A 21,887-nucleotide genomic window follows, 5' to 3' on the forward strand; every position below is an offset into this window, starting at 1 on the left:
ACAGGTTGTAACCTGCTCAGTTCTGAAAATATCCAGAATGTTTGCATCGATAGATGAACAACTGTGAAAAAAAGTCCTAATAATATTAGTGAATTCTGCCATAGAAAAAATCACTTTTTAACAGGTATGCTCTGTGAAGAAGACAATGAAGTGACATATTCAGTGCCTGACAGAATCTGGAACACCAACCATATCTCAGTCTAAAAGACTGCACGACCTCAGTTTAATTCCCATTGTAAACTGGTGTCTGAAATTCCTTGCCACTCCTGCTGGAGATGCAGTCCCACCATTGCTGCCTTATACCTGTGAGAAGTCAGGCAGAGGAAAAGATAGACTGGGTAAAAAACCAAAAATACTGTGGGGTAAAAGGACAGAAGACATAGAGAGGATACAAGTCCATCAAGAATTCTGCGTACACATGCATGCAGAGGTAGGAAATGAGGGAATGGGATAAAGGAACAAGGTGCTAATATGAAAGCAGCAAGAATGAGATATCCAGATTCCAAGCAGAAGTCTTCAGTAGCAATGAAAATCTCACTTCCAACATAAACTATGCCTTCCATTGCTGCAATCCCAGTGTAAAATGCCACTGGGATGTGGATGATGGATACCACCACACTGCAGCCACAATCAATAAACCTCAAATACATCATAATGGAGCCTCAAAGCCTTTGCTTGGAGACCTGTCAGTAAACTGGAGCAATATTACAGAAAGACAACAGAGGATAATGCAAATATTGCAAAAATGGAACAATGCAGACACAAGTGAATTTCTTGGAAGGCGGAAAATATGAAAGAGGAGGTAAGCTATTTAGACATATAGTGATGGAGAACATCAATAGCCCATATCTGTTTTATGTGATGGAGGATTGGGGATGGAAAACAGGGAAAATAATTATGAGACCTGGGATTAATTTTTCTTTTCCCTTTTAAAGGAACAGTAGTGACTTCAGCCCTGTATTTTACTACAAGACATAATCTACAATTGAAGTCTGTCACTTGGGCTAGTGAAGTCCCCTTCATGTTTTTATCACAAAAACAATGTTATTTTACGTGCATATAGAAGAATCCTTTGATTCAGCCATAGGTCCTTGTTAATTTTATGTTATTTGCTTGCCTGGCTAGATATGTCAAAGGTAATTTATCCCAAGAAAGGTAAAAGAGCTGCCTTCTAAGCAGTCACATTAAAATAAAATGTTGACATTAAAATAAAACTTGGAAAACTTCATTTTCGACCTTTGGAATGTCCAATGTTATAACCCAAATACAGATAGATGCATTATTGATTATTCTGTTCTTCCCAAGCTTACTCACTGCTTTCCATAGTAAGCACATTCTGTGTTCCAGAATGAACAATCCAAAGTGCAGCCAAGCGAAGTTTATACCCTAAAAAAGGTATGGATTTCTACTATCTGCTTTCACAGATCTTTCAAAGAGATTGCAATGAAGGGAACACCCAGGAAGTTTCATGGTACCCTTTTACAGCTCCCGCCCAAATCCACTCAATTGGACTGCTCAAGGAAGACAGAAAATCCGTTCAAAGAGCAAAAATAGGGCATGTAAATAGTTCAATAGTAGCCAAGAGAGTGTTTCATAGAAATAATTTAAAAATAAGAAAAAACAAACAAATTAACCTACTGCAGTGTGAAGGGCTATAAAAATTAACAAAGAAGCGGGGGGGAAGGACAAAGCAGCTAAGAAATCAGCAAGCAAGAGAACTTTCTCCGTGAGTACATTAACACGGCCAAACACAAGGAAAAGTGTGCACTGGAGGAAAGGAGAGCGGATCAGCTGCTGGCCCGGCAAGGGAACGAGCGCAGCTCCACTCCCACAGGGTGACAGCGGCCTCACAAACCGCCTGTTCCCGCCGTGCTGACCCGGCTTCGTGGCCGACTTTGAAGCTGCCGCAGCAAAGCTCAAAACCCGACGCAACTCCCGCCCCGAGCCCTGAGGGAAGCGTGACCCAAAAGCCGGGGCCGGGCGCGAGGGAGGCGCAGGCCCGCAAAGGCCGAGCTGGCCCTGCGCATGCGCAGCACGGCGCATGAACCCAGGGCCCTTCCGCACGGAACATCGCGTTCCGTGGGCTCACAGGCAGGAAGCGGAGGCTTCTCTCCCCGCCTTGGGGCTACCGCAGTTCCTTGCCCGTAACTTCTATCATTTTCTGCCGTGCCCCCAGAGGGTCATTTCAGGCCCGAGGTGCAGGCCCTCTGTATTCTACCCAATAACAAGCCGGGTCTCGATGACGTCCTTAGTTGCCAGGCAGAATTCCCCTTAGCGCCGCCTGGACCGCCACGGCGCCACCGGGAGGGGCGGGGCGTCTGCTTTAATTGACAGCACGGCTGGGGGAGAGGAGAAACGAGAGAACCAATAATAACCGTGGGTGGCTTTGATGAGCAGGGCTCGCAGCCAATGGGAATGGGCAAGTTGTCGCGCCGTTGCCAGGGCCGCGCGGTTGCCAGGGCCGCGGCTCCGCGCGGTCGCGGCCCCCGCCGCCGCCGTCCGGGCTCGCCGCCGCTGCCTGTGCCGGGCCGGCGCCATGGTGAAGCTCGCTGCCAAGTGCCTGCTGGCAGGTGAGTCTGGCCCGCCCGCTCCCATCCGCCCCGCTGGCCACAGGGGACTAGAGCGGGCGCCGTGGGGTGGGGCGAGGCCGGCAGCTCAGGCGGCCCGTCTTCCCGCAGCCTCTCGTCGAGGGGCCGCCCCGCCGGAGAAGAGGTGGGGAAAGAGGCGACAGGAGAGAAGTGAGAACCTCGGCTGCCCGGGCACCGGAACGGCGGAGGTCGTGTGTTCTTAGCGCTCGGAGCCCGCCCCCGCCTACCACGTGGAGTCGGGCAGTGCCCAGGGAGGGTGTGAGGTGTAGTTGGATCGGCTGAAATCCAAGGACAGGGTCTAAAAAAGAGGGGGAAAACCCCAAACCCAAAGAAAACCGAGTATTTCTGCAGTGTGGAAAGGTGGGCGCAGAGATGAAGGGAGAAAGAATGAAGGGAGCGGGAAATGAAGGAGGCTAAGTCCTGCCTCATTTGTGAGTCTTGCTTTGGGCTGATGAGAAAATTTCATGTCAAAAATTAAGATGATTCTGAGAGTATGATAGAAGGATAAAGCCTAAACAAAGACTAAAGGGATGAAGCATGAGCACTTCACGGTGGCATCCTTTCCCCCAAACAATTTGGAGGCTGACCTCAGAAAAAAATGAGGTGAAGACACCTTTTTTTTTTTTTTTTTTTTTTTTTAGTCGGGATGGATTATGGAGGTGTTGAAAGTAAGTACAGCTGGCTGTTAACACTTTGTGCAAAAAAACTTTATTTTTTCCCCTCCGTCTACATTGAAACTCTGTGCAGCCTCAGCCAAAAGCAGAAATCCATAGAACCTTTGTGTGCAGTCAACTCCCAGGTTTAACTCTTTGTTCCAAATTATTTCATCCAGAATAAAATGTTTGCCTTTTTTAACCTCAGAAGCAGCTGACCATCAACTCACACAAAGCCAGATGTGGTCGTTGGCAAAGGCAGAATTAATCTCTAGTGCTGTGAACAGCATGAATATCTTGCCTGTCTTCTGCACTTGAAAAGTAGGCATCATTTCCAATTTGGAAGTTTCCTGCTCCAAATATACTGGCTTTGCTGAAATCTATCCAGTTTTGTTGTTTAGTGTTACTAAAGGCCACAACCAATTCCACGACCATTTTAAATCCCATAAGTTTTCTTTGGATGACCTACTTATGTCCTTAATCTTTATTGGGTCTGGAGCAGCCTTTTCAGTTCTGTTCGCAGCACAGAGAACAGGAATGTCCTATCCCGTATGTCATTCTCCTATGTGCTGCAAGAATATCCATGTATTATTAAAAATAATAAATTATTGAAGCAGATCAGGCAAAATAGATTCTCTGTTGCAGAAAAAAACACTGTAGTGAGAAGGACCTATAATGTGAGTAATCACAACAACCTAAAGGGAACAAGAAAATGCAATTACATAGATAGGAGCAAAGCCATCAGAAATGGAACTAGGAGCTCTTGTGGACCTAAGGAAGTGGTTATGAAGAGCCAGTGACACAGAATTGGGAGCTACACCAAGGTCAAAGAGAACAAGGGAAAAGGGCTTTTATTAGCAGAACAGAGAGTATTAAATTAACAATAGAAGACAATTCCTGTGTTATCTCAAGGGTCATTTACAGCCACAAAAGTAAAAAAAATCTGTTGTCTGAGCTTACTATGAAGACACTACACAAAGGTTTTCATTGTAGAGAGAACTGGCAGTAGCAGGCATTTTTGAAAGATCCTACCGATTCTGGCAGAAAAACAGAAATAAGGATAGAATATATACTGTGTGATGCACTATTGGCACATGAGACTAAACTGAAAAGGGCAAGGACACTTGCTTTGAGGAAGTGTACTGATGAGATGGACTAAAGAGGATGGCAAAGAATAAAAAGAGGGAAAGAACACCTGGGGCTGTCAAATGAAAGAAAGGCAATGCATTAGTTAAAAATTTGTGCTGGCTGATGCCTGCACAGTTTGGAGCAATGTGTGCCTCTCTATCTCATTTTACAAAGACAGATCTAATTGTCTATTGAAATACAGAATAGCTTCCACTCAGAACAGAGTGTTGTCTTCCGCACAAGCTTGAACTGATCAGAGAACAAATAAGCTGACTTACTAGATTTTCCTGTCTAAATGTTATGAGCCCAACTCAGCTCAAAGTAAGCAAGCATGCTAAAAACCTTTAAACAAGAATTGCATTTGGTTAATGCATCTAGGGATAATTGTCAATATCCAAAACACCCTTCCTCCTCTGTAATAGTATGTGAGCAGAGAGCTTTACCAATTTCCTTCAAAATTACTTTAGGACGTTGTAATAGAGTCAAAAAATATACCTCTTGCTAGGTTTATCCATTAACAACACAGTGTCAAATACTTCCTTTCTGGCTTTATTTATTAACAACATAATGTGAAAGTCTTGTATTCCAGGCTTGGATGTTATGAGTGTTCCTTTAAGGGTAAAGCTTGAACCACTAAGGTATTTAATTACTGGCTCCTGTCCTTTTAACTATCCAGGCTAGCAAGACATTATGTGGAGAAATTATAAGCTCTTTGGAAGCATTGTCTTTGTTTAGAAAGGGTTATGACTTTTGTTTTAGGGTTTTTTTTCTTGTAGTAATATGGCCATATGTGACTTCTGCAGAGCCTGAGGAAATGGCCTGAAGTTGTGTCAGTGGAGCTTTAGGTTGGATATTAGAAAAATGTTCTTCACCCAGAGGGTGATTGGGCACTGGACCAAGCTCCCCAAGGAAGTGGTCACAACACCAAGCACGACAGAGTTCAGGAAGCATTTCGGCAATACACTTGGGCACATGGTGTGACTCCTGGGGATGTGCTGTGCAGGGCCAGGAGCTGGACCCAGTGATCCTTGTGGATCCCTTTCAGCTCAGCATATTCTGTGATCCCGTGATTGCTTTGGATCTCACAGAGTTTTGTAAGAGCAGGCCAAAGCAGGCAGCTGCCAGGTTTACCTAAATTGTTGTGAAAGCCAGATCAGAAAGCCTTGGCTCTAGAAGAGCAAAAGCCAAAGCCCCTTGCTTTTCCTTCCTTGCAGGGATGAATCAGCAGGCTCTTCTCTCCAGCCATGTGCTTTCTCTCTGACGTTTGCTTCTGTTATGCCCAGGATGCAACTAATGAGCCACCAGCAGCACTGAGTCAGCAAGAGCTGCTCTCTTAGCAGGGTCAGCAAGAAGAGTTCATTGAGAAATGTTACCAGCTTAAGCAGCTTTGCCTCAGTATATAACAAGGATTTGAATCTGGGGAAATGGGTAACCTAAGGAGAGGAAACAGCCTCCTAAGGAAGCCCAGTCCCTTATCACATTGCAGTTTTTCTCTACATGATAACATATCTGGGAAATTTTAATTCCTAGGTAAGGACTGGGGAGTAGGCATGAATTTTAGAACAAACAGCAGTTCCACCCTGATCTGGCAGTCCTTTGCTGTTGTGCGTAGGTCAGAAATCAGATGTCAGCCACCAGTATGCATAATGGCAGAATTCATTTCCTCGTGTTGGTATTACCTTTTAGATGGTTTTGTACTTCATGTGACAGTTAAGTTGCCTGTATTCAGAGTTAGAGCATCTAGGCTCTTACAACATGTGGGAGTAATAGAACTGCGGAAAAATAATATCCTCTAGTATGAAACAAAAATATTTTTTATGTTTTTGGTTTTGCAGGAGATCCAGCTGTGGGTAAGAGTGCTTTAGCCCAGATGTTTCGAAGTGATGGGGCTCATTTTCAGAAGAACTACACACTGGTAAGCATACAACAGGCTCAGACTGCTCTCTAAAATTTTGCTAAGATGAACTGAGAGGTCTAGAACAAAATAAATATGACTTTAAGTTGAGGCATTCAAGGTGGGATCTTAGAGGGTTTTCTTTCTTACACTCTAGATTCTGAAGAGAAAACATTTAACTTTCTGTAAGTCTGCATTATGCAGGTGCTGATATTGAAACTTAAGGCAGAATAATTTAGTTAATCTTGTGATTTTCCTGCTGAACCAATGTTTTCATAAGGTTTTGTGGTGTTAGAGAGCTCCCCTCTTTAGGGACTACTCTATGAAAAAGCACTGCTGAAGGAGAACGCTTTTAATTCCAACTATTAAATGTGCATGTGGACAGTGCACTTATCACTGTGCAAACACCAAGATGTGCTGCATAGCCCCAAGATAATTATAATCCGCAGAAACTCTTCCCAGATGAAGAGGATACAGTTTGCAGTCTGAAGAGGATACAGTTTGCAGTCTTTCAGTGTAAAATCAATGGTGATGACTAATCAGAAGCAGGATAAAAATAAAAGTAAATATAAGTAAAGTAAAGAAAGGAAAATATGAGTGTGGAGGAAAAAAACCCTAAAATATGTTTATTCATGGAAACGAGAATTTAAGGATAGAAATAGAACAAACAAATGAGCTACAAAGCAGAATAAGATAAAAGGTTGAAAAAGCACAAATAATCTCAGTCCCATATGTTAGCTCATCACATGGTTAGTGCAAAATGTTCTAAGGCATGTATTAGAGCAGGAGTGTGAGAGTGAGTGTAGTCCTGCAGACTTCGGCTAATACTCTGAGCTGTATATAAGCAAATCTCTTTGGTTCTCCTCCTTTCTCCCCCAGCTGAGCAAATCTACGAGTCTTTGACATATTGGTGAGATTAGGTAACCAGAGCTAGGAGGAGTATTGCTGAGTTTCCAGCAGTCTGTGTTTGATGGAATTGTAATGATTCACAAGAATTGCCTCAATCCAATGCACGGTTGGTATGCAGTTGGATAGGCTCTTAAAAACTCTCCTGATCCTCATTTTCCTGATTCTTCTTGACAGACAGCGGGCATAGAACTGTTGGTCAAGGCTGTATCAGTTCCAGAGACAAGTGATAGCGTGGTGAGTTTTTCTGTGACGTAAATTGTGTCAGAAAGAGACATCCAGAGCTCAAGCCCCACACGAGTCTCATTCTGGTGGAAGATCATTATGCATGTTCATAGGACAATTAAGCTGCATTAAGGAAATGAGGTTGGTCATGTAAAATTGCTAATACTCCAGGGTTAGTTTAAAAATGAAATTTTTTAAAAAAATTAATTTTAAAATGAAATTTTTATATACTTGTATGCAACACAACATTTTAAACCAAAGTTATTGCCAGCTCTGTTGAGATTCTGTTCTGTCTTTTAGGGCACATGATTCTTGGAGCTACCAAAGCCAAAGCTTATTAGTTATTTTTCCTTAGTGCCCTATATTCCCATTAATGGAATGTATATAATTTTGTTTAAGTAGAAAAGGCTACTGTCCCACTCCACATATTCTGTTTCCAGTAGGGATGGAAACTAGACTTGGGGCCTTGGAAGTAACTCTATTACTGCTTATACTTGAAAAATGGCTATGTATTTTCTCATACTATCTGGAGTTTTCTCAGTGCAGGGAATTTGTCCCTTAGGGACATGACACTGCTGTACTGAATAAAATGCTGGAGTTACAAGTTGCAGTAAAACCTTTCCCTACACTGCATTTTTCTTGGCAAGAGCCTTCTTTCTGTTTCCGCTTTCAGGAATTCTTCATTTTTGACTCGGCAGGAAAAGATCTATTTTCTGAAATGTTGGACAAACTGGTAAGTCTTATGTAACAGTCCTCTGCTTCCAAAGAAGTGCTTTTGCTTTGAAGATCTGAGCTCCCCAGTCTGGCAGATGTAGCAAACTTTGTCTTTAGTGTAAATGGGAGCAATTACCTCAGTTGCCAACGTATCCTGTTCTACCTCTCTAAAACTTGTGTAAGTACCAGAAGAAATACTTTCCAGAGAAAGGAAAGCAGATAGGCAGTTTTCTTACAAAAGAAATAGGGAATTTAAACTGAGAATTTCTGTGTACTGTTGTTTAAAGTTATTTTTATTTCTTAGAAAAACATCTGTTTTGCTGCGGCTTCAACAGTGGGAATTTTTTTGTGTTACAGTGATGTGTTTGATCCAAGAGGATTCATTCTTGTCCTTGAGCATAATCCTGCCCTTGGGTTTTTTCCTTCAAATATTCACACCTTTCCTGTACAGTTCCCTCCTGTTTCTCCCATGTTATCTCATTTTGAGAAGCAGAATCAGTTAACTGATGTGAGCTTTCATAAGATGGCTAAGTCAACCTAAGGGTTCATTGCCTACAAGACATTGAGCGCACAAGCGATCCCACTTTTGCACTTGCATTAGATCGGAGTTGCAAGAGACTTCTCTAGAAGCTGGCTAAGCTTCTCGAACTGGAAGAAAGCCTTTCTACTTTTTTTGTAGGATTAATTTTGTGCTGATTCAGCATGAAAAATCAGCTTCCCCAGGGATCAGTTGAGTGCCAGAGCTGATACAAGTAAAGGGGCAGAACTGCACAGACAGGACTAGGGAGGAAAGCAAGACCACCTCTCCCAATGTCAGTGATTTAGTTGGGTCAACTGAAATGTGAAACCTCAGCCAGGGCAAAGGATTCCTAGGTGTTAGGTTTTTATTTTCATCTTAGCAGCTGTGTTTGCCATGCTTACAGCCTGTCTGTTGACCACATCAGTTTCATTAGAGCTGACAGTGTTCCTTTCTTGCTGTGCAGTGGGAACAGCCCAATGTCCTGTGCCTTGTGTATGATGTCACTAATGAGCAATCCTTCGACAACTGTAACAAATGGTTGGAGAAGCTGAAGGCTCAAGCAGTTGGGGTGCACATCCCAGGTAAGAATGGGTGTGATTCTTTTTATCTACTCACCTCTTGTATGACAGTGTGGCAGCGGTTGGTTCCGTTGAGCTGTGGAATAGAGCATTTATTTTAACTCGGGGGCAGACATGGCTTCCTCCAACCCATTTGCTTTTATCAAAAAGCAGATAAGGCTTGACTATGTTTCCTTTTTTGAATCTTTTCTAGGTAGTTGTAGACTATTCTCCACACCTCCAACTTTTTCAGCTGCTTCCAAAAATGTTCCAGTTTTTATGGCTTACAAGTCAGCATTGATGAGCGGGTCTTTTTTTTTTCTTTCTTTTGTTTTGTGTCTTTTTTTCTGTAGGTGTCTTAGTGGGGAATAAAACAGACCTAACTGATCATCGAGTTGTGGAGCAGGAACAAGCACAGGAGTGGGCTGAGAAACATGGCCTGGAATACTGTGAGATGTCAGTGGTGAGTATTTGCTGCTTTCACCATCTGTGCAAGGGGATGTTTGTAAACTTACCTTCTCTTTCAGGAAGAAAAAGATAACTGGGGACTCTCTTCCCCATCTAACTAAGTTTTAATCCTTCTTTGGTGAAACAGAGCAGAAATAGTAAAATGCTAATTCCATCTGCAATTCACAACTTTCTTATTTCTTTACAGAAGGAAATGAAAAATTTTGAGGCCCCTTTCCACATCCTGGCAAAGTTATTCCACCAACTGTACAAAGAGAAAGTAGAAACTTTTCACTCACTAGCCTGACTGGTATGATTTATTTATCCACTAAGCTTCTTCTAGTACTGAGAATCCTTCTGGACTGAATACAGAGAGAAGAAAAAATATGATCTATTTGCTACCTCATGGTCATCCTCTGGTAATTCAAAATAAACTAGAAATAAGCAAGTGGAAAGACACTCTTCCGAAGCTGCTACCTCAGCATTCCTTTCATGTCCTCTAACTTGGTTCTCTGCTCATTGAAAGTCTGCTAGGTTGAAGGAGGCGGAGAGTAAAAGGGGAGGACAGAATGGAAATTGCCAGCTCTTTGCTTTGATATCTTTTTGTCTGAACTGACTTCCTGCTGCTATAAGCAAGGATTTAGAGGTTTGGAAAAGTAGAGAGGAAGCTGATAGGATGTTTTGCGACTTAAGCCAGCCTTGATACATACACTGCAGAGGACCGATTTGGCCCGACCCCTTGGAAAGCATTTTCAGGAGGGGGCTTATTGCCCTAAAATCAACCTGGAGACTGAGATGTGTGGAGGCAGAGCTGGATTTAGGTGTGTTTCCAGCAGCGCTCAGAGCTGGAGTTTTAACAGTGTTGCCCTTATCAGTTGTAGGATTGATAGGCTGGTGACTAATGCACGTTTCTAATTCCCAGAATCTGTGTCTTTCCTTCGGCGTGGCTCGCTGTCCCTGCCTGCTGGGAGCTGTGTCGCGTCCATCCGCTGTCACTTGGTGATGCAGTGCCCTCTGCTGGTCCCGGGTCACAGGAGTTGTCCAGAGCTGCCACCTCCCTCGAAGGGCGCAGGAAGGGCTTCCTGCAGGCACATCCAAATTGGCTTAACTGCAAAATGGAGTCAAATTGCAAGAATTCCTTTCCTAGTCTAAAGATGAATCTAAGACTTATAGAAAAATACCTTTTATTCTTCGTGTCTTTATCATCTTACGTATTGTTGTGTCATTTTTGTCAGCTGAATTTGGCAATACTGTTCTGATTAGGTTGAGTTCTCAATCTCAAAATCAGAGCTCTCTTATTAAATTCTCTCTGCTTGTCATTGAATTTCAGATAAAAGACCACAGTTCTGATGTTGCTAGTGGAAACAGGACTAAGGAAATGAAAGACAGCCTGGCTAAGTTACTCTGACTCAGCTGTGTCTGGCTAGAAGTTTCATATTAGAAGGGGTAAAAGCCTAGAAAGAGTTGCTCTTTTCTGTGGAGTATTGATGCTGCATGTGTAAGAGTCTTTGCTAATGCAGTATGCAAAAGCATCTGTGGTAAGCTACTGCTTTGTAACTGAGCCTAACACCAAGAGTTACAAAAATTTAACCATTATCTTCCAGATTATGGTAGACTCCCTTGTGCAAGGAAAGCTGAGTTTTGGAGAGACTAAGCACTGAGTGATTTTTCAGGCAGTCTTTTCAGGAATCTGTGTTTCAAGACTTTTATACATGTACTTTATAATCATTTTTATGCTCAGTGCTAGGAAAAGTACATTAAATTGAACATAAGAAATATGGATGCAGATGTTGTAGCAGAGTTTATGAAGCACTTCAAGAATCTGGAGGAGCATTGACCTCATTTCACTGGCAACAGTGTGTTGATGCTGGGAGCTCACTAGGGAGCATGAATACCAGTTAAGAGGGTGAGTAGGAGCTCAATCTACAAGAAGTGAAAACAAGAGGTTCTTTTGCTAAAAGCCAACTCAAAAATGACAGAACAAGCTGGGAAACTTCCTGCTTTCTCCAAGGAAGGAAGGAGTCTTTCATGAACTTAGGGCAGCTAGAAGACTCAGTCTTTTCTGAATTGGATTAGCATTACTGACATTTGTATCTTACATGGGTTGTCTTGTTAATCCTGTGTGTTTTCTGTTGATTTACAGAGGCTGTACAGACTATTGCTTGCAGGTGCTGGTGTCTCAGACTAGTAAGAATAAATGGTATTTTGAGTGCTGTGTTTATCTAGTTAAAGATCTAAAGAAGGTCTGTTTTTATTTGGGATCTCATTTCCCCCTGGTTCTATTGTCTATGTGATCACAAAACAAGACACATATTTTTTCACATTGAAAATAACATAGCAAAAGTGTATGTCACCTCTGACATGGTGTATCTAGGGGGGATGAATGCCTTGGGAATAGGTAATAAAATGAATTCTGTGCCATCTTTAACCAGGGAGTCCATCTCTCTGCACCTGAAGGACCTCCCATAACTTAAAATAAACACTCTAAATGCACAACTAAGATGAAGATTGGTGAATGCTGTTTTATAAAATAAATGCAAAAGCTGGAGAAGCTCATTAAGGGAATGCTTGCAGTCGTGATTTGTGATTTATAGGGAAGCTGCTTTTGAGAAGTTAGTGGAGAAAAATGCAGCCCATGCAGGGAAAGATGTATTGCCTGAAAGAGGAAATGTATGATCTAATTAGCTAACAGTAGGGATTCACCCACTGCCCCTTTCCCTCTTCCACAGGCCACAACTACAATTAGAAAAGAAGTCATGTCTAAAGCATGTTGTCCAACTTGCTTTTTACAGGACTATTTCAAGCACTAATGTGGAACACAATTTAATGTCCTTCAAAATAGTGTGTTTGACAATAACAATCTCAATGTGCTAATGTGCTGTATGATACCACCCTGATGCAAGTGGTGGTTGTTGCTACTTTCCTGGCTAAATTGTGGCTTTGGTTGTAGAGGCTAGGAGTGAAGAGGGGATAGAAAACATGGGAAGATTGTGGGAAATTGTTTTGTCTCTGTGTGAAGGAGTTCAGGGTGGTAGGTGAGCTGGTCCAGAAGGACGGGTAAGAGTCTGGAGCCATATTAAGTTTCTCTTATCTGTTTACTAACTGGCAGTTATGTCTGTAGAGTGAGGATGCGTGTTTGCTGCTTATAGGCTTAGCATCCAAATCCACAGTGATTTACAGATGCTATGGAGAACAGTGGAGGAAGACAGCCTGTCTGCTGACCAGGAAGCTTGTCTTCTTACAGCTCCCCTGCTTTGTCCAGCTGTGCAATGCTGCCGGTGCTCAGCACGAGTGTTACCACACAGAAAAGACCCAGCTCAACCAGAACTGAAGTTTCAAAAGGGAAAGGAAACAAACAGGCCTTCAACTGGTTTTAATAGATATGTAGCTCATTTTCCTGCTTGCTTGTTTGATTAGACAAAACCATTTCTTTCCTCCCTGAAGTCCCTTCTTCTTACCTCTCCTTTGGTCCTCATGGGTCTGCACAGCATCTCTGTTATACTTGTGCCCTGCTTTACTTAGCTTGATACATTACCAGCTGATTTTCTTTTTTTTTTTTTTTTTTTTTTTTAATCCTTCTAATTTCTGCATTATCTATTCTCATGGCTGCAAGACATTTCTTCTTATATTAATAGAGAAAAGGAAACAAAAGTGGAAATTTTAGTCAAATTGTCTTGGAAGGAAAAGCCTTAAGAAGCTGTCTGACATTCTGAAATTTTACTGGAAATTCATTTGTGTAAAGTTGTTATATTAAAGATGCTTTAATGGTTTTTTTTTGTCTTGCTGGACATAGTCTACTGCGGAGTGAAATTCAGGATGTAAAATTCCAGAAAGATCAGGTTTTATTGTGGGAATTAATAGGAGTTTCAAAGCTGATCACACTGTGATAAGATCTGTTAAGTCTTAACAATGGAGTGGTCACTGCTGTTCATAATGAAACATTAAATATACTGAAATGGGTCTGTCAAAACATTTTCTTCTAGAGATTTGTTCATTTTAAAGACTTTAAACTTAAGAAAGGACATCTTTTAAAAGACTGATCTGATAAATGAAACCATTTGGACCAGGGTTGTTTTTGATATAACTTCAGTGACTAAAGGAGCTGGATTTAGTCTTTTATGCCAATTGACTCCCCTGGGTAAGCTTAATTTCTTTACCCACTATACATCTTGGACCGATCTGACCTGATAGCAAAAGACACATGATGTTGTTGAAAATGAAATACTGCCTTGGGGCAGAAGGATAAACTATGTGGCCTCCTGAGGTCCTCCCAGCAATACTTTCTATAATTCTATTAGATTAAGTGAGGAAAGAAGTAGCATGGAAAGCACAAAACAGGCTAAGTCCTAAACTAGCAATTAAAGTGGGAGCTGGGCTGGGCTGCAGCAGAAAACGTACAATCTATCCCAATTAAGAGCTGTATCTCAAGAGAAACTGGGAGCCTGACGCAGGTGCTGACAGCAGGGAAAACACTGCATTTCTGTTCTGGAGGCAGCAACTGCTTTCTGCTGCTGCTTATGCAGATCTGTGGGGGTTCTTACGCAACTCAAGGCTGTGCTCTGTTTTTAATAACTACTGAATCTATGATGTTCAGGTGGCAGTTGCTTGCAGTTGTGGTCTCATCTGCCTGCACAAAGTCAGCAGCGTGATGGCAGATTATTTGCTAGTAGTGGGAAGACATCCCTATTATTGATACCTGTGTGATGGGACCCCTCTCTCCCCATGCATTCTCAGTCCTTTTCCTATCTCAGATCTGCTCCTTGATGGATGATATCCACCTCTGCTTGCTCTTAACAAGTAGTGTGCCCATCTTGCAGATGGTACTCTGGAACCTAGGGCTGAAGGACTTCTCAGACCTTCTGCGGCAAAGGTGGAGTCAGAGCAGGAGCACTTCAAGGGCCATGTTGGCCTCCGCAATATCTCTTTCGGCCTAGGGGCACATCATCTCTCTACTTCTCATGTCCTATTTCCTCCTCCTGCTGTCATTTTGCCTGGAGAACAATGTCTTCTGTACCAGTTGCCCTTGGCTCTGTTGACCCAGAACAACAATGCTTGGGGGAGGGAGGAAGAAGAGAGCTACTCAGTCTTGAGTCTTTTCAGGGCTCTTTAGGTGTTGTCAAAGTCACCTGAGAGATGGGGATGTTGCTCAGTCTAGGGTGTAATTTCCTGGCAGGAGACCACCAGCTGAGTCTGGCAGCCTCATCTTGGCTCTTCAGAGCTCACTGCAGTGTAACTTTGTCAGACATTAGCTGTTCTCTTCTAACCTGAGGTTTTGGTGGGATTTTTTGGTAAGATTTTTTTACTCCTTGGAGGTCTTTAATTTTTCCGTCATGGCTTCACATATTTCCTCCCCTAGAGCTGTTTGTCAAGAGAAGCTTAGAATTGCTCCCTTTCCTGGGTCTCTGAGATTTAATCTGGGAATGTTTAAAAGGGAAATGTGACAGACCCTACATGTCAAGCTGGGGTCAGGGATGGGGTCAGCTTGATGCATTTCCCTCCAGCCAAATATACATCAGTTGGAGATATGTGGAGCCTGTAATCTTCCTGCACAAGTACAAGAAAAATAGGCAATATGAGGGCTGCAAGTTAGAGACTGTGAGGAAAAGGGTATAAAGGCAGAAATTATCCACTTCTGTGTCACAGACAGGGGAAATTCAGGAGCAGGAGGGGAACAGGAATATGTAGGAAATAGGTAGGTCTGTATTCCTTCATGAAGATCCCAAAGGATTTGCTGAGGCAGATTGCGAGGGTGGGATTTAGGGGTGGGAAAACCTAAGGCTTTTCCTGTCTTTTAGAATGCTGTATGGAAATAAAGTGGGAGAAAAAGTAATTTTTGCATGAGCCAGTGAGGGAAAATGAGGATACAGGGTAGAGCTGGATGACCTTGCAGGTGGAAGGGCAAGTGATGAGAATAAGTAACTGAAAGGAGATTTTCAGGGCCAAGCTCTCAGGGCCAAGGGCAGACAGGGGGATTCAGAGCCATGATTAGGAAGGTCACTGGTAGCCATCAGTTTAGGTTGAAGATGTAGGGCTTGCATTAGAACAAGGCAGGAAGAGTTAAAGTCTGTGTGACAAGGTTGACATTGGAATTTGAAAGGGCAGTAGCAAGAATCCAGAATGATAAACCTAGGAATAGTGTGGGGAGGTGAAAACAGCAAGCTATGATGCTGTGAGCAGCAGTGGCTGGAGACAGCGTATCCAGGTGAGACCAGAAAAAATAGAGTAGGTATGCTGAGGGCACTATCGGACTATCAGGGTGGAAGAATGTGAAGAGATGTTGGAAATTCATAATTGAGTACTGCTCTTCTCGGAATTTCTGAGTGGAGGGAAATTGATATCTTCGATTGGTACCCACACAACTTCATAAACACATTTAAAACATAAATTAATTCCAGTGCTATCTCCTCTATCTCTATTTTCCTTTGCCAGAAAGTATCATCACCTTTCTGCTTAAACCTCCTTTTTTTTTTCTTTTTTTTTTTCTTTTTTCTTTTTTTTTTTTTTTTTTTTTTTTTTTTTTTTTTGGAGGGGGTTGGGGGAAGGGGGAGAGTGGACAGCAATGCATACATTTATGCCTAATGATGCTGCATCACGAATCCATTCAGGGAATGGACAAAGAGAACCTGCACCTCCACCTGACCAGGCAGAAATACCCACTACAACTTGAGCATTGATATCTCACAGCAGAAACTTCATGACCAGTTCATACAGCATAAAGGATGGGAGGAATATTTTCTGTGTTGGTTTCCCATCTCTGCTTTTGCGAATTCATTTTGATTCCTGTGAAGAGTTGCTCTCTCTTAGCCTAACAGTTATGTGTGCCCTTTGTGGGCCGTATCTAGGACTTTGTTTCTGTGATGTTGGGTGGCTTCGATTTGAGGACTATAAAACTGAACTGGAAGTGTTGAGATTCAGGTTACAGTTGAAGCATCAGGTATAAAATCAGCTTGTAGGCACAGCAGAACAGAGTATCTAGGAAAGATATCTTGCAGGGTTAAAATAATGCTTTTCAGTGCTGTTGTCAGCAAAGAGAGGCTGCAATAAATGTGAAAATATTTGATGAGGAAGGAATTCTGGGGGTTTGGAAAGGGTAACAAGTATGGGTTTCTTCTAACAGGTAAATGCAGAGGAAAGGATGCTGCAAGTCTCTGGATGGAGGTATCTGGGGAGGTAGTGGAGGAGGTAAAGGAGCATTCTTGGACAATGTCATGGAACTGGGTAAGAACAGGAGGATGATTCCGGTATGAGCAAAAGCAGAGTAGTGCAAACCCTGCCCTCTGGTTTCTGTCCCTTTTGAGGCATGGGGCTATTGCCCTTCAGCAGAATATGTCATTGCTCTTGATGGCCCTCACAGCTAAGATTGCCAGTAGGTTGGCTTACCCTCTTCACTGAGAGATAAGTGATCCCTGAATGCCATCTGGGTCCACGCTGTTTTGATATCTGATTCCTCTTCCCAGTCCATGCCTCTTGTCTTTTTACTCCTGTCTCTGCATGCAGAGGTCTTATATGCTCCCACAATTCTGCTACACCTCCCATGATACCAGCCCTCTCCATGACCTTAAGACTGCTTATTTCCTTGCATGTACTTTGCTTTCCAGGATTAGAAGCTGCAGTCAGAAAAATAGCCACTGGTCATTCTATCCACTACCACCCTCTCCTACCCCTCTCCTTTCCATCTGGTGCCAGGGAAGAGCTTGTGCCCTGTTTAGCTGGCTAGTCCTGGCACAAAGCTGGGCTGGTATAGGAGTGAGAGAGCTATGCCCATGTCAGATGTGTGTCTCTGTGCGGGTGAGGAGCATCTGAGGCAGGCACCCTTTCCTCCTTTTATCAGACTGTGCTCATTTATTATACCATCTGTTTTCCCAGTGCTGGAGATGATGCTGGGGATATGTGACTTGGGGCACTCAGGCAGAAACTGGCCTGCACAAGGCCAGCCATGTGTTTGCCTCCTAGCAATGCAGCGGTCAGCAGCAAATTCTTTGCTGCTGCTTCCTCTCGGTATGGGAGAGAGCAAGTGTGGGCCTGGGTGCGTGGGAGACGCAAAGAAATGAAATGTGGCAGGGGGAGAAGGGGAGAGAGACACTGGGGTGCATGTGTATCAGCTGGAGAGAGCTGTGGGAGGGAGGGACAGATGGGCAGAGTTGGGGAGAAGGAAGAATGGATTGAAGAGAGGCAAAAACATAAAGAACTGTGCAGGGAGAGACAAAGAAACGGACTGGCTGGGGGACAGCAAGAGAAAGGCTGTGAAGGAAGGAAATACAGGCAGATTTGGCAGGGTTTTAGTGTGGAAATCAATGGATTGTCTGTGGGAGAGACGTGTGCCAGGCAGGTACTACACTCATAGGTAAGTGGATAAGTACAGAGGTGGAGATAAATTCTGTGTGTGTGTCTCTTTATATAAGCCTGTGTAAGGGTGAGCTGAATGAATGGGAGTGAGGAAGGGGAGCCATAAGGAAAGAGGAGAGTGAAAGCAGAGCAACAAAAGAACAAGGCTAGATAGAGATGAGCCCTTGGAGTGCAAACAAGAGCTGGTATCAGGCAGTGGGGGAGGAAGGGATTTGTATGAAAAAAAGGGGAAACTAACTGCACTCATATGTTTGGGGCTGAGGTTTTCTTATTTGGAACCTGAGAGAGGATGCAGGGCAGCCATCAGAGCACAATTCCCCAGTACTAAACAGAAGCATTTTTATGCATTCAGGGCTCGCTGCCAGTGCAGAGAGACCCAGTGGACCCAGGAATGTAAATGCCACTATTCTAGTGCAGACTGTTTCCTACCTACTGAACTGCAATTTGTACCTGAGCATTCGCAACCTGTGGACTGCCTATTTCAAGCATATCTGCTTGACTATTAGAAGCTGTTTAAGATGGCAGCTCAGGTATTTATTTATCCTCCTTTCCCTTTCTTCTTGCCCTTTTCCTCATAGTGTACTCACAATAGAAAAGGAGACATGAAAAAGTAGTGCCTAGATTCACAGGCACTTTCTTATTTCTTCTGCCTTGTTTCACAGACACCACTTTGCTTTGTTGCCCGACTTGACCTCCCCATCTTCCCTCTGACCATTTCTTTTCTCTTCTGTACTTTCCTCTGCTTTTTTTTTTTAATCTATTTTTTCCTCTCTTCCTTCAATTTGTCATAATTTTAAGTGTTTTGTTGTCCCTGTAACTCAGACCCCCTTTCTCTATTGTGTTCTAGACTAGGAGCCCTGTTTCTTTCCTTCTGCTCCTTTTCTCTCTCCCCGATTCCTCCATCTCCTTTTGTCTGTGCCTGTCTGCCTGCTTTCTCACTCACTGTCTGTCTCCCTTGAACTGGGTTGTGAATTCTGTTGGCATCAGAGTGGGACAAACTGTTAAACCAAGGTTCCCAGAGGGCCAGGTTGTGATCATTTTATTTTTACAATGTCCTTGGATGTGTAAAGGTGTTTGTTTGAGGGGGAGGAGCAGTGCATGTGCTCCATGTGGGAGAAGAGGGAGGAGTGCAGGCCAGAACAAATGAAGCTTATAACCAATATAGGTCAGTTGCAGAGAAGAGTCCCAATGGTCTGTGAAATAGAGAAGTGTTTTGTCATTTCAGACCGGCTAGCGGAAAGATGGCAAATGAATAGCTTTATCTAGCAGACACCGGCAAAGGGTCCTGTCAGAGACTGCGGTAGCGATGAGCATGGGAGGAGGACCAGCTCCGCACAGGGGATTGCTCATCTCCCAGCCGCCCCCATAGCCGAGGGATAAAACAGCTTTTCTCCTGCTCTGTGCTGTGTATGTTCCATGTCTCTGCTATGGACTGCAGAGCACGGCTGAGAGATGCTTCCCTGTGCCCTCTGCCAGATTTGCTCACTGGTGTCAAAGAGGATAACAACCAAGCAAACAAATTAGAGAAGCACAAAGGAGAACCATAATCCCGCAATCTTGGAGGGCAAGCTGGAGTGCTTGGTCAGTTTCTGCTGGGTTCAGCTGCCAAAGAGACCCACATAGTGGCAGAGAGGCATCATCAAGGCCCTGAGCATGGTCTGGTGGAGCTGTATGAGCCAAGTGCACTGTTAGGAATCGTTTTGCTCTGCAGTAGGCTCCTCACTTCCCATGATTTGCCACCACTTAAGTAAACACTGCTTTCTGATCATTCCTAGAAATTTTCAAAAGTGGTCAGTAGCTGCAGTGAATGACTGAAATAATTTATATTAAGAAATTCGTTGGTTTATGAGATCAAAGCTCCTTAAAACATCAAAACTGTGAAATCTAGATTTTCAGAGGTATTTGGAGCCCCTACATCTCTCTAAATTCGATGTGAGATGCTGACTGCTTAGCACAACTGAAAATCAGGACAGTTCCTCACTGTCTAAACATGGAATTAGAAGCCTAAATAGACTTAATGTGTTTTGCTTCCTTTTTTAAAGTAGGCCTTTATTCCCAAGGTAGAGAATACCACCTCTTGACAATTTCTATCCATGGAATACTCTTCCATGCACCACCATAATGCTCCTGTCTAGCATTTGACTGGCTTAATCTGATGTGTTTAACCTACTTCCTCTATAGAAATGCACTTAGGGGATCCTAAACCATTACGATGGTAACGTAAAAACAAATCCTAGGAATTCATACAATACAAGAGCTCCATGGTCATGATGTACTTGCTCCGAAACAGCGTCCTAGGTGCTTTTACATCTCGTGGGATGCCTCCTTGACTATGTGGGACTACAGAAGTAAATCCTTCTCACATTAAAATTGGTAGCCTATTTCTGGCATCAGTGGTCAATGGTGAGTCTGAATTCTCTTAGAATGCAAACTCACAGAACTCCTGAATAGGTGCTGTGTTATGTGCTGCTCTTGATTTGTCCCTCTGAAAATTTGGAGTAATGAAATAGCCTATCCTGAACAATAACCATTTCTCTTGCTTTTCTTGAGATGTTCCTTCAAGAATCCTTTTAACCCTGATACACTACTGAGCATCAGAGAAGTTAAATGTCCAATATTCCTGCCCCAATACCCTAAACTGTCTGACAGAAGAAAAGCTCAGGGTATCCTAAACATAAAAGTTTGCATAGTTGTCTTGCATTACTGTCTGCGTCAGTACCGCTAGAGCCAGGAGAGCAAGTCTGTCCATGGAGGAAACCCCAGACATCCCTCTGTGGCTGCAGAGGTCTAGATGGCAAAAGCTCCCATTAGGGCTGGATTGTGGCTTTAAATGATGATACTGAATAGATGCGGCTGCACAAGATCCTCTTGTCTGTCCCCATCTGTGCCCTTTACACTGAAAGGAAGACTGATATCACAGGATATCGATCAGTGTCAACACAAACCATCCTCACTGTACGCCTCACCTTTACTTCAGCATTTATCATTGCACTGATGCTTCCAAGAAGACTTCTGAATGCCTTTAGAAAAAAGTAAGGCCTTTCTATTTTTTCACTTATTCTTTGCAATTCTCTGATTACTATGTTTACATGGAAACAGGGTTTTGTGTCGTTGTTGTTTTTTTTTTTTTTTTTTTAAGAACCAAACCAGAGCCCATGTACATTTCCTCAATGGAGTTTCATAAAACTGTTTGCCAAGAAATGACAACTGCTTTTAATTTGGACTTTCTGAAGTTGACTAGGAGAAACCACCCCTTCCATGAGATACAAATCAGGAGTGACAGTCTAATCTAGTTACAGTCAGTGGATAAATGGACAAAGGCTTTACTGGGGGCAACATAGTTATTGGTGCCGATATTTCGGGCACAATGGGCAGTGAGACCATTGCCTCTCTGATTTGTTCCAGAGAGTCTTCCCTGTGCCTTAGGCCCTAGAGCACATTCTGATTACAAAACTTGTGCCAAAAACACTTCACCAAATTCTGTGGCCTGGAGAATGCTTTCAGGGTTGCATGTAGATGTCAGTGGGAACTGTCTGTGCCTGGCTTTGGATACAAATGTGAACTAGAAAGAGAATGTCCATGGAGAATCTGGGGATACAGCAAGGAGAAACAGTGGCTGTATGCCTGTGAATAAGCTGGATTTCTATGGTGTATGGTTAATGAAGAGGTAAAGATGTATAGAGGCATGTATTTATTTATACACAAGATAGTCCAACATGAAGGTAGCCTGGGATTATAGACTAAGTGTAGAAAAATATGTTCTGGAGAGGATAAGCATGAGGCACAGCATCTGAGTGGGGAAGAGTGTCTTTAGTTTAGCATATTTATGTAAATACATAGAGATAGACATGCTGGTGGGAGGGAGAATGTTCTCACAATTTATATACTCTGCTAGTCATATTTGGTTTG

At 43.1% G+C, this 21,887-nt stretch overlaps 1 protein-coding gene across 3 annotated transcripts; it reads left to right on the forward strand.

Moving 5' to 3' along the window:
• Positions 1-2,487: 2,487 nt before the first annotated feature.
• On the forward strand, positions 2,488-13,449 carry IFT27 (intraflagellar transport 27). Of its 3 annotated transcripts, none has more exons than XR_005700703.2 (8): positions 2,488-2,570; positions 6,205-6,284; positions 7,347-7,406; positions 8,068-8,127; positions 9,092-9,209; positions 9,539-9,648; positions 9,841-10,453; positions 10,555-13,449. XR_005700703.2 is itself a non-coding variant. In XM_040063416.2 (8 exons), exons 1-7 carry the CDS (start codon positions 2,537-2,539, stop codon positions 9,937-9,939), a joined length of 561 nt encoding a protein of 186 aa, XP_039919350.1. In that variant the 5' UTR covers positions 2,488-2,536; the 3' UTR covers positions 9,940-9,942; positions 10,555-13,447. The 3 variants fall into 3 exon arrangements, 2 of the variants coding, with proteins under 2 accessions (XP_039919350.1, XP_039919351.1); XM_040063416.2 differs by having other exon boundaries at positions 9,841-9,942; positions 10,555-13,447; XM_040063417.2 differs by lacking the exon at positions 2,488-2,570 and adding exons at positions 2,892-2,948; positions 3,230-3,256 and having other exon boundaries at positions 9,841-13,449.
• Positions 13,450-21,887: the final 8,438 nt, after the last annotated feature.

The sequence above is a fragment of the Hirundo rustica genome, chromosome 4 (assembly GCF_015227805.2).
Source record: "Hirundo rustica isolate bHirRus1 chromosome 4, bHirRus1.pri.v3, whole genome shotgun sequence".
In the NCBI taxonomy this organism is placed as follows: Eukaryota; Metazoa; Chordata; class Aves; order Passeriformes; family Hirundinidae; genus Hirundo; species Hirundo rustica.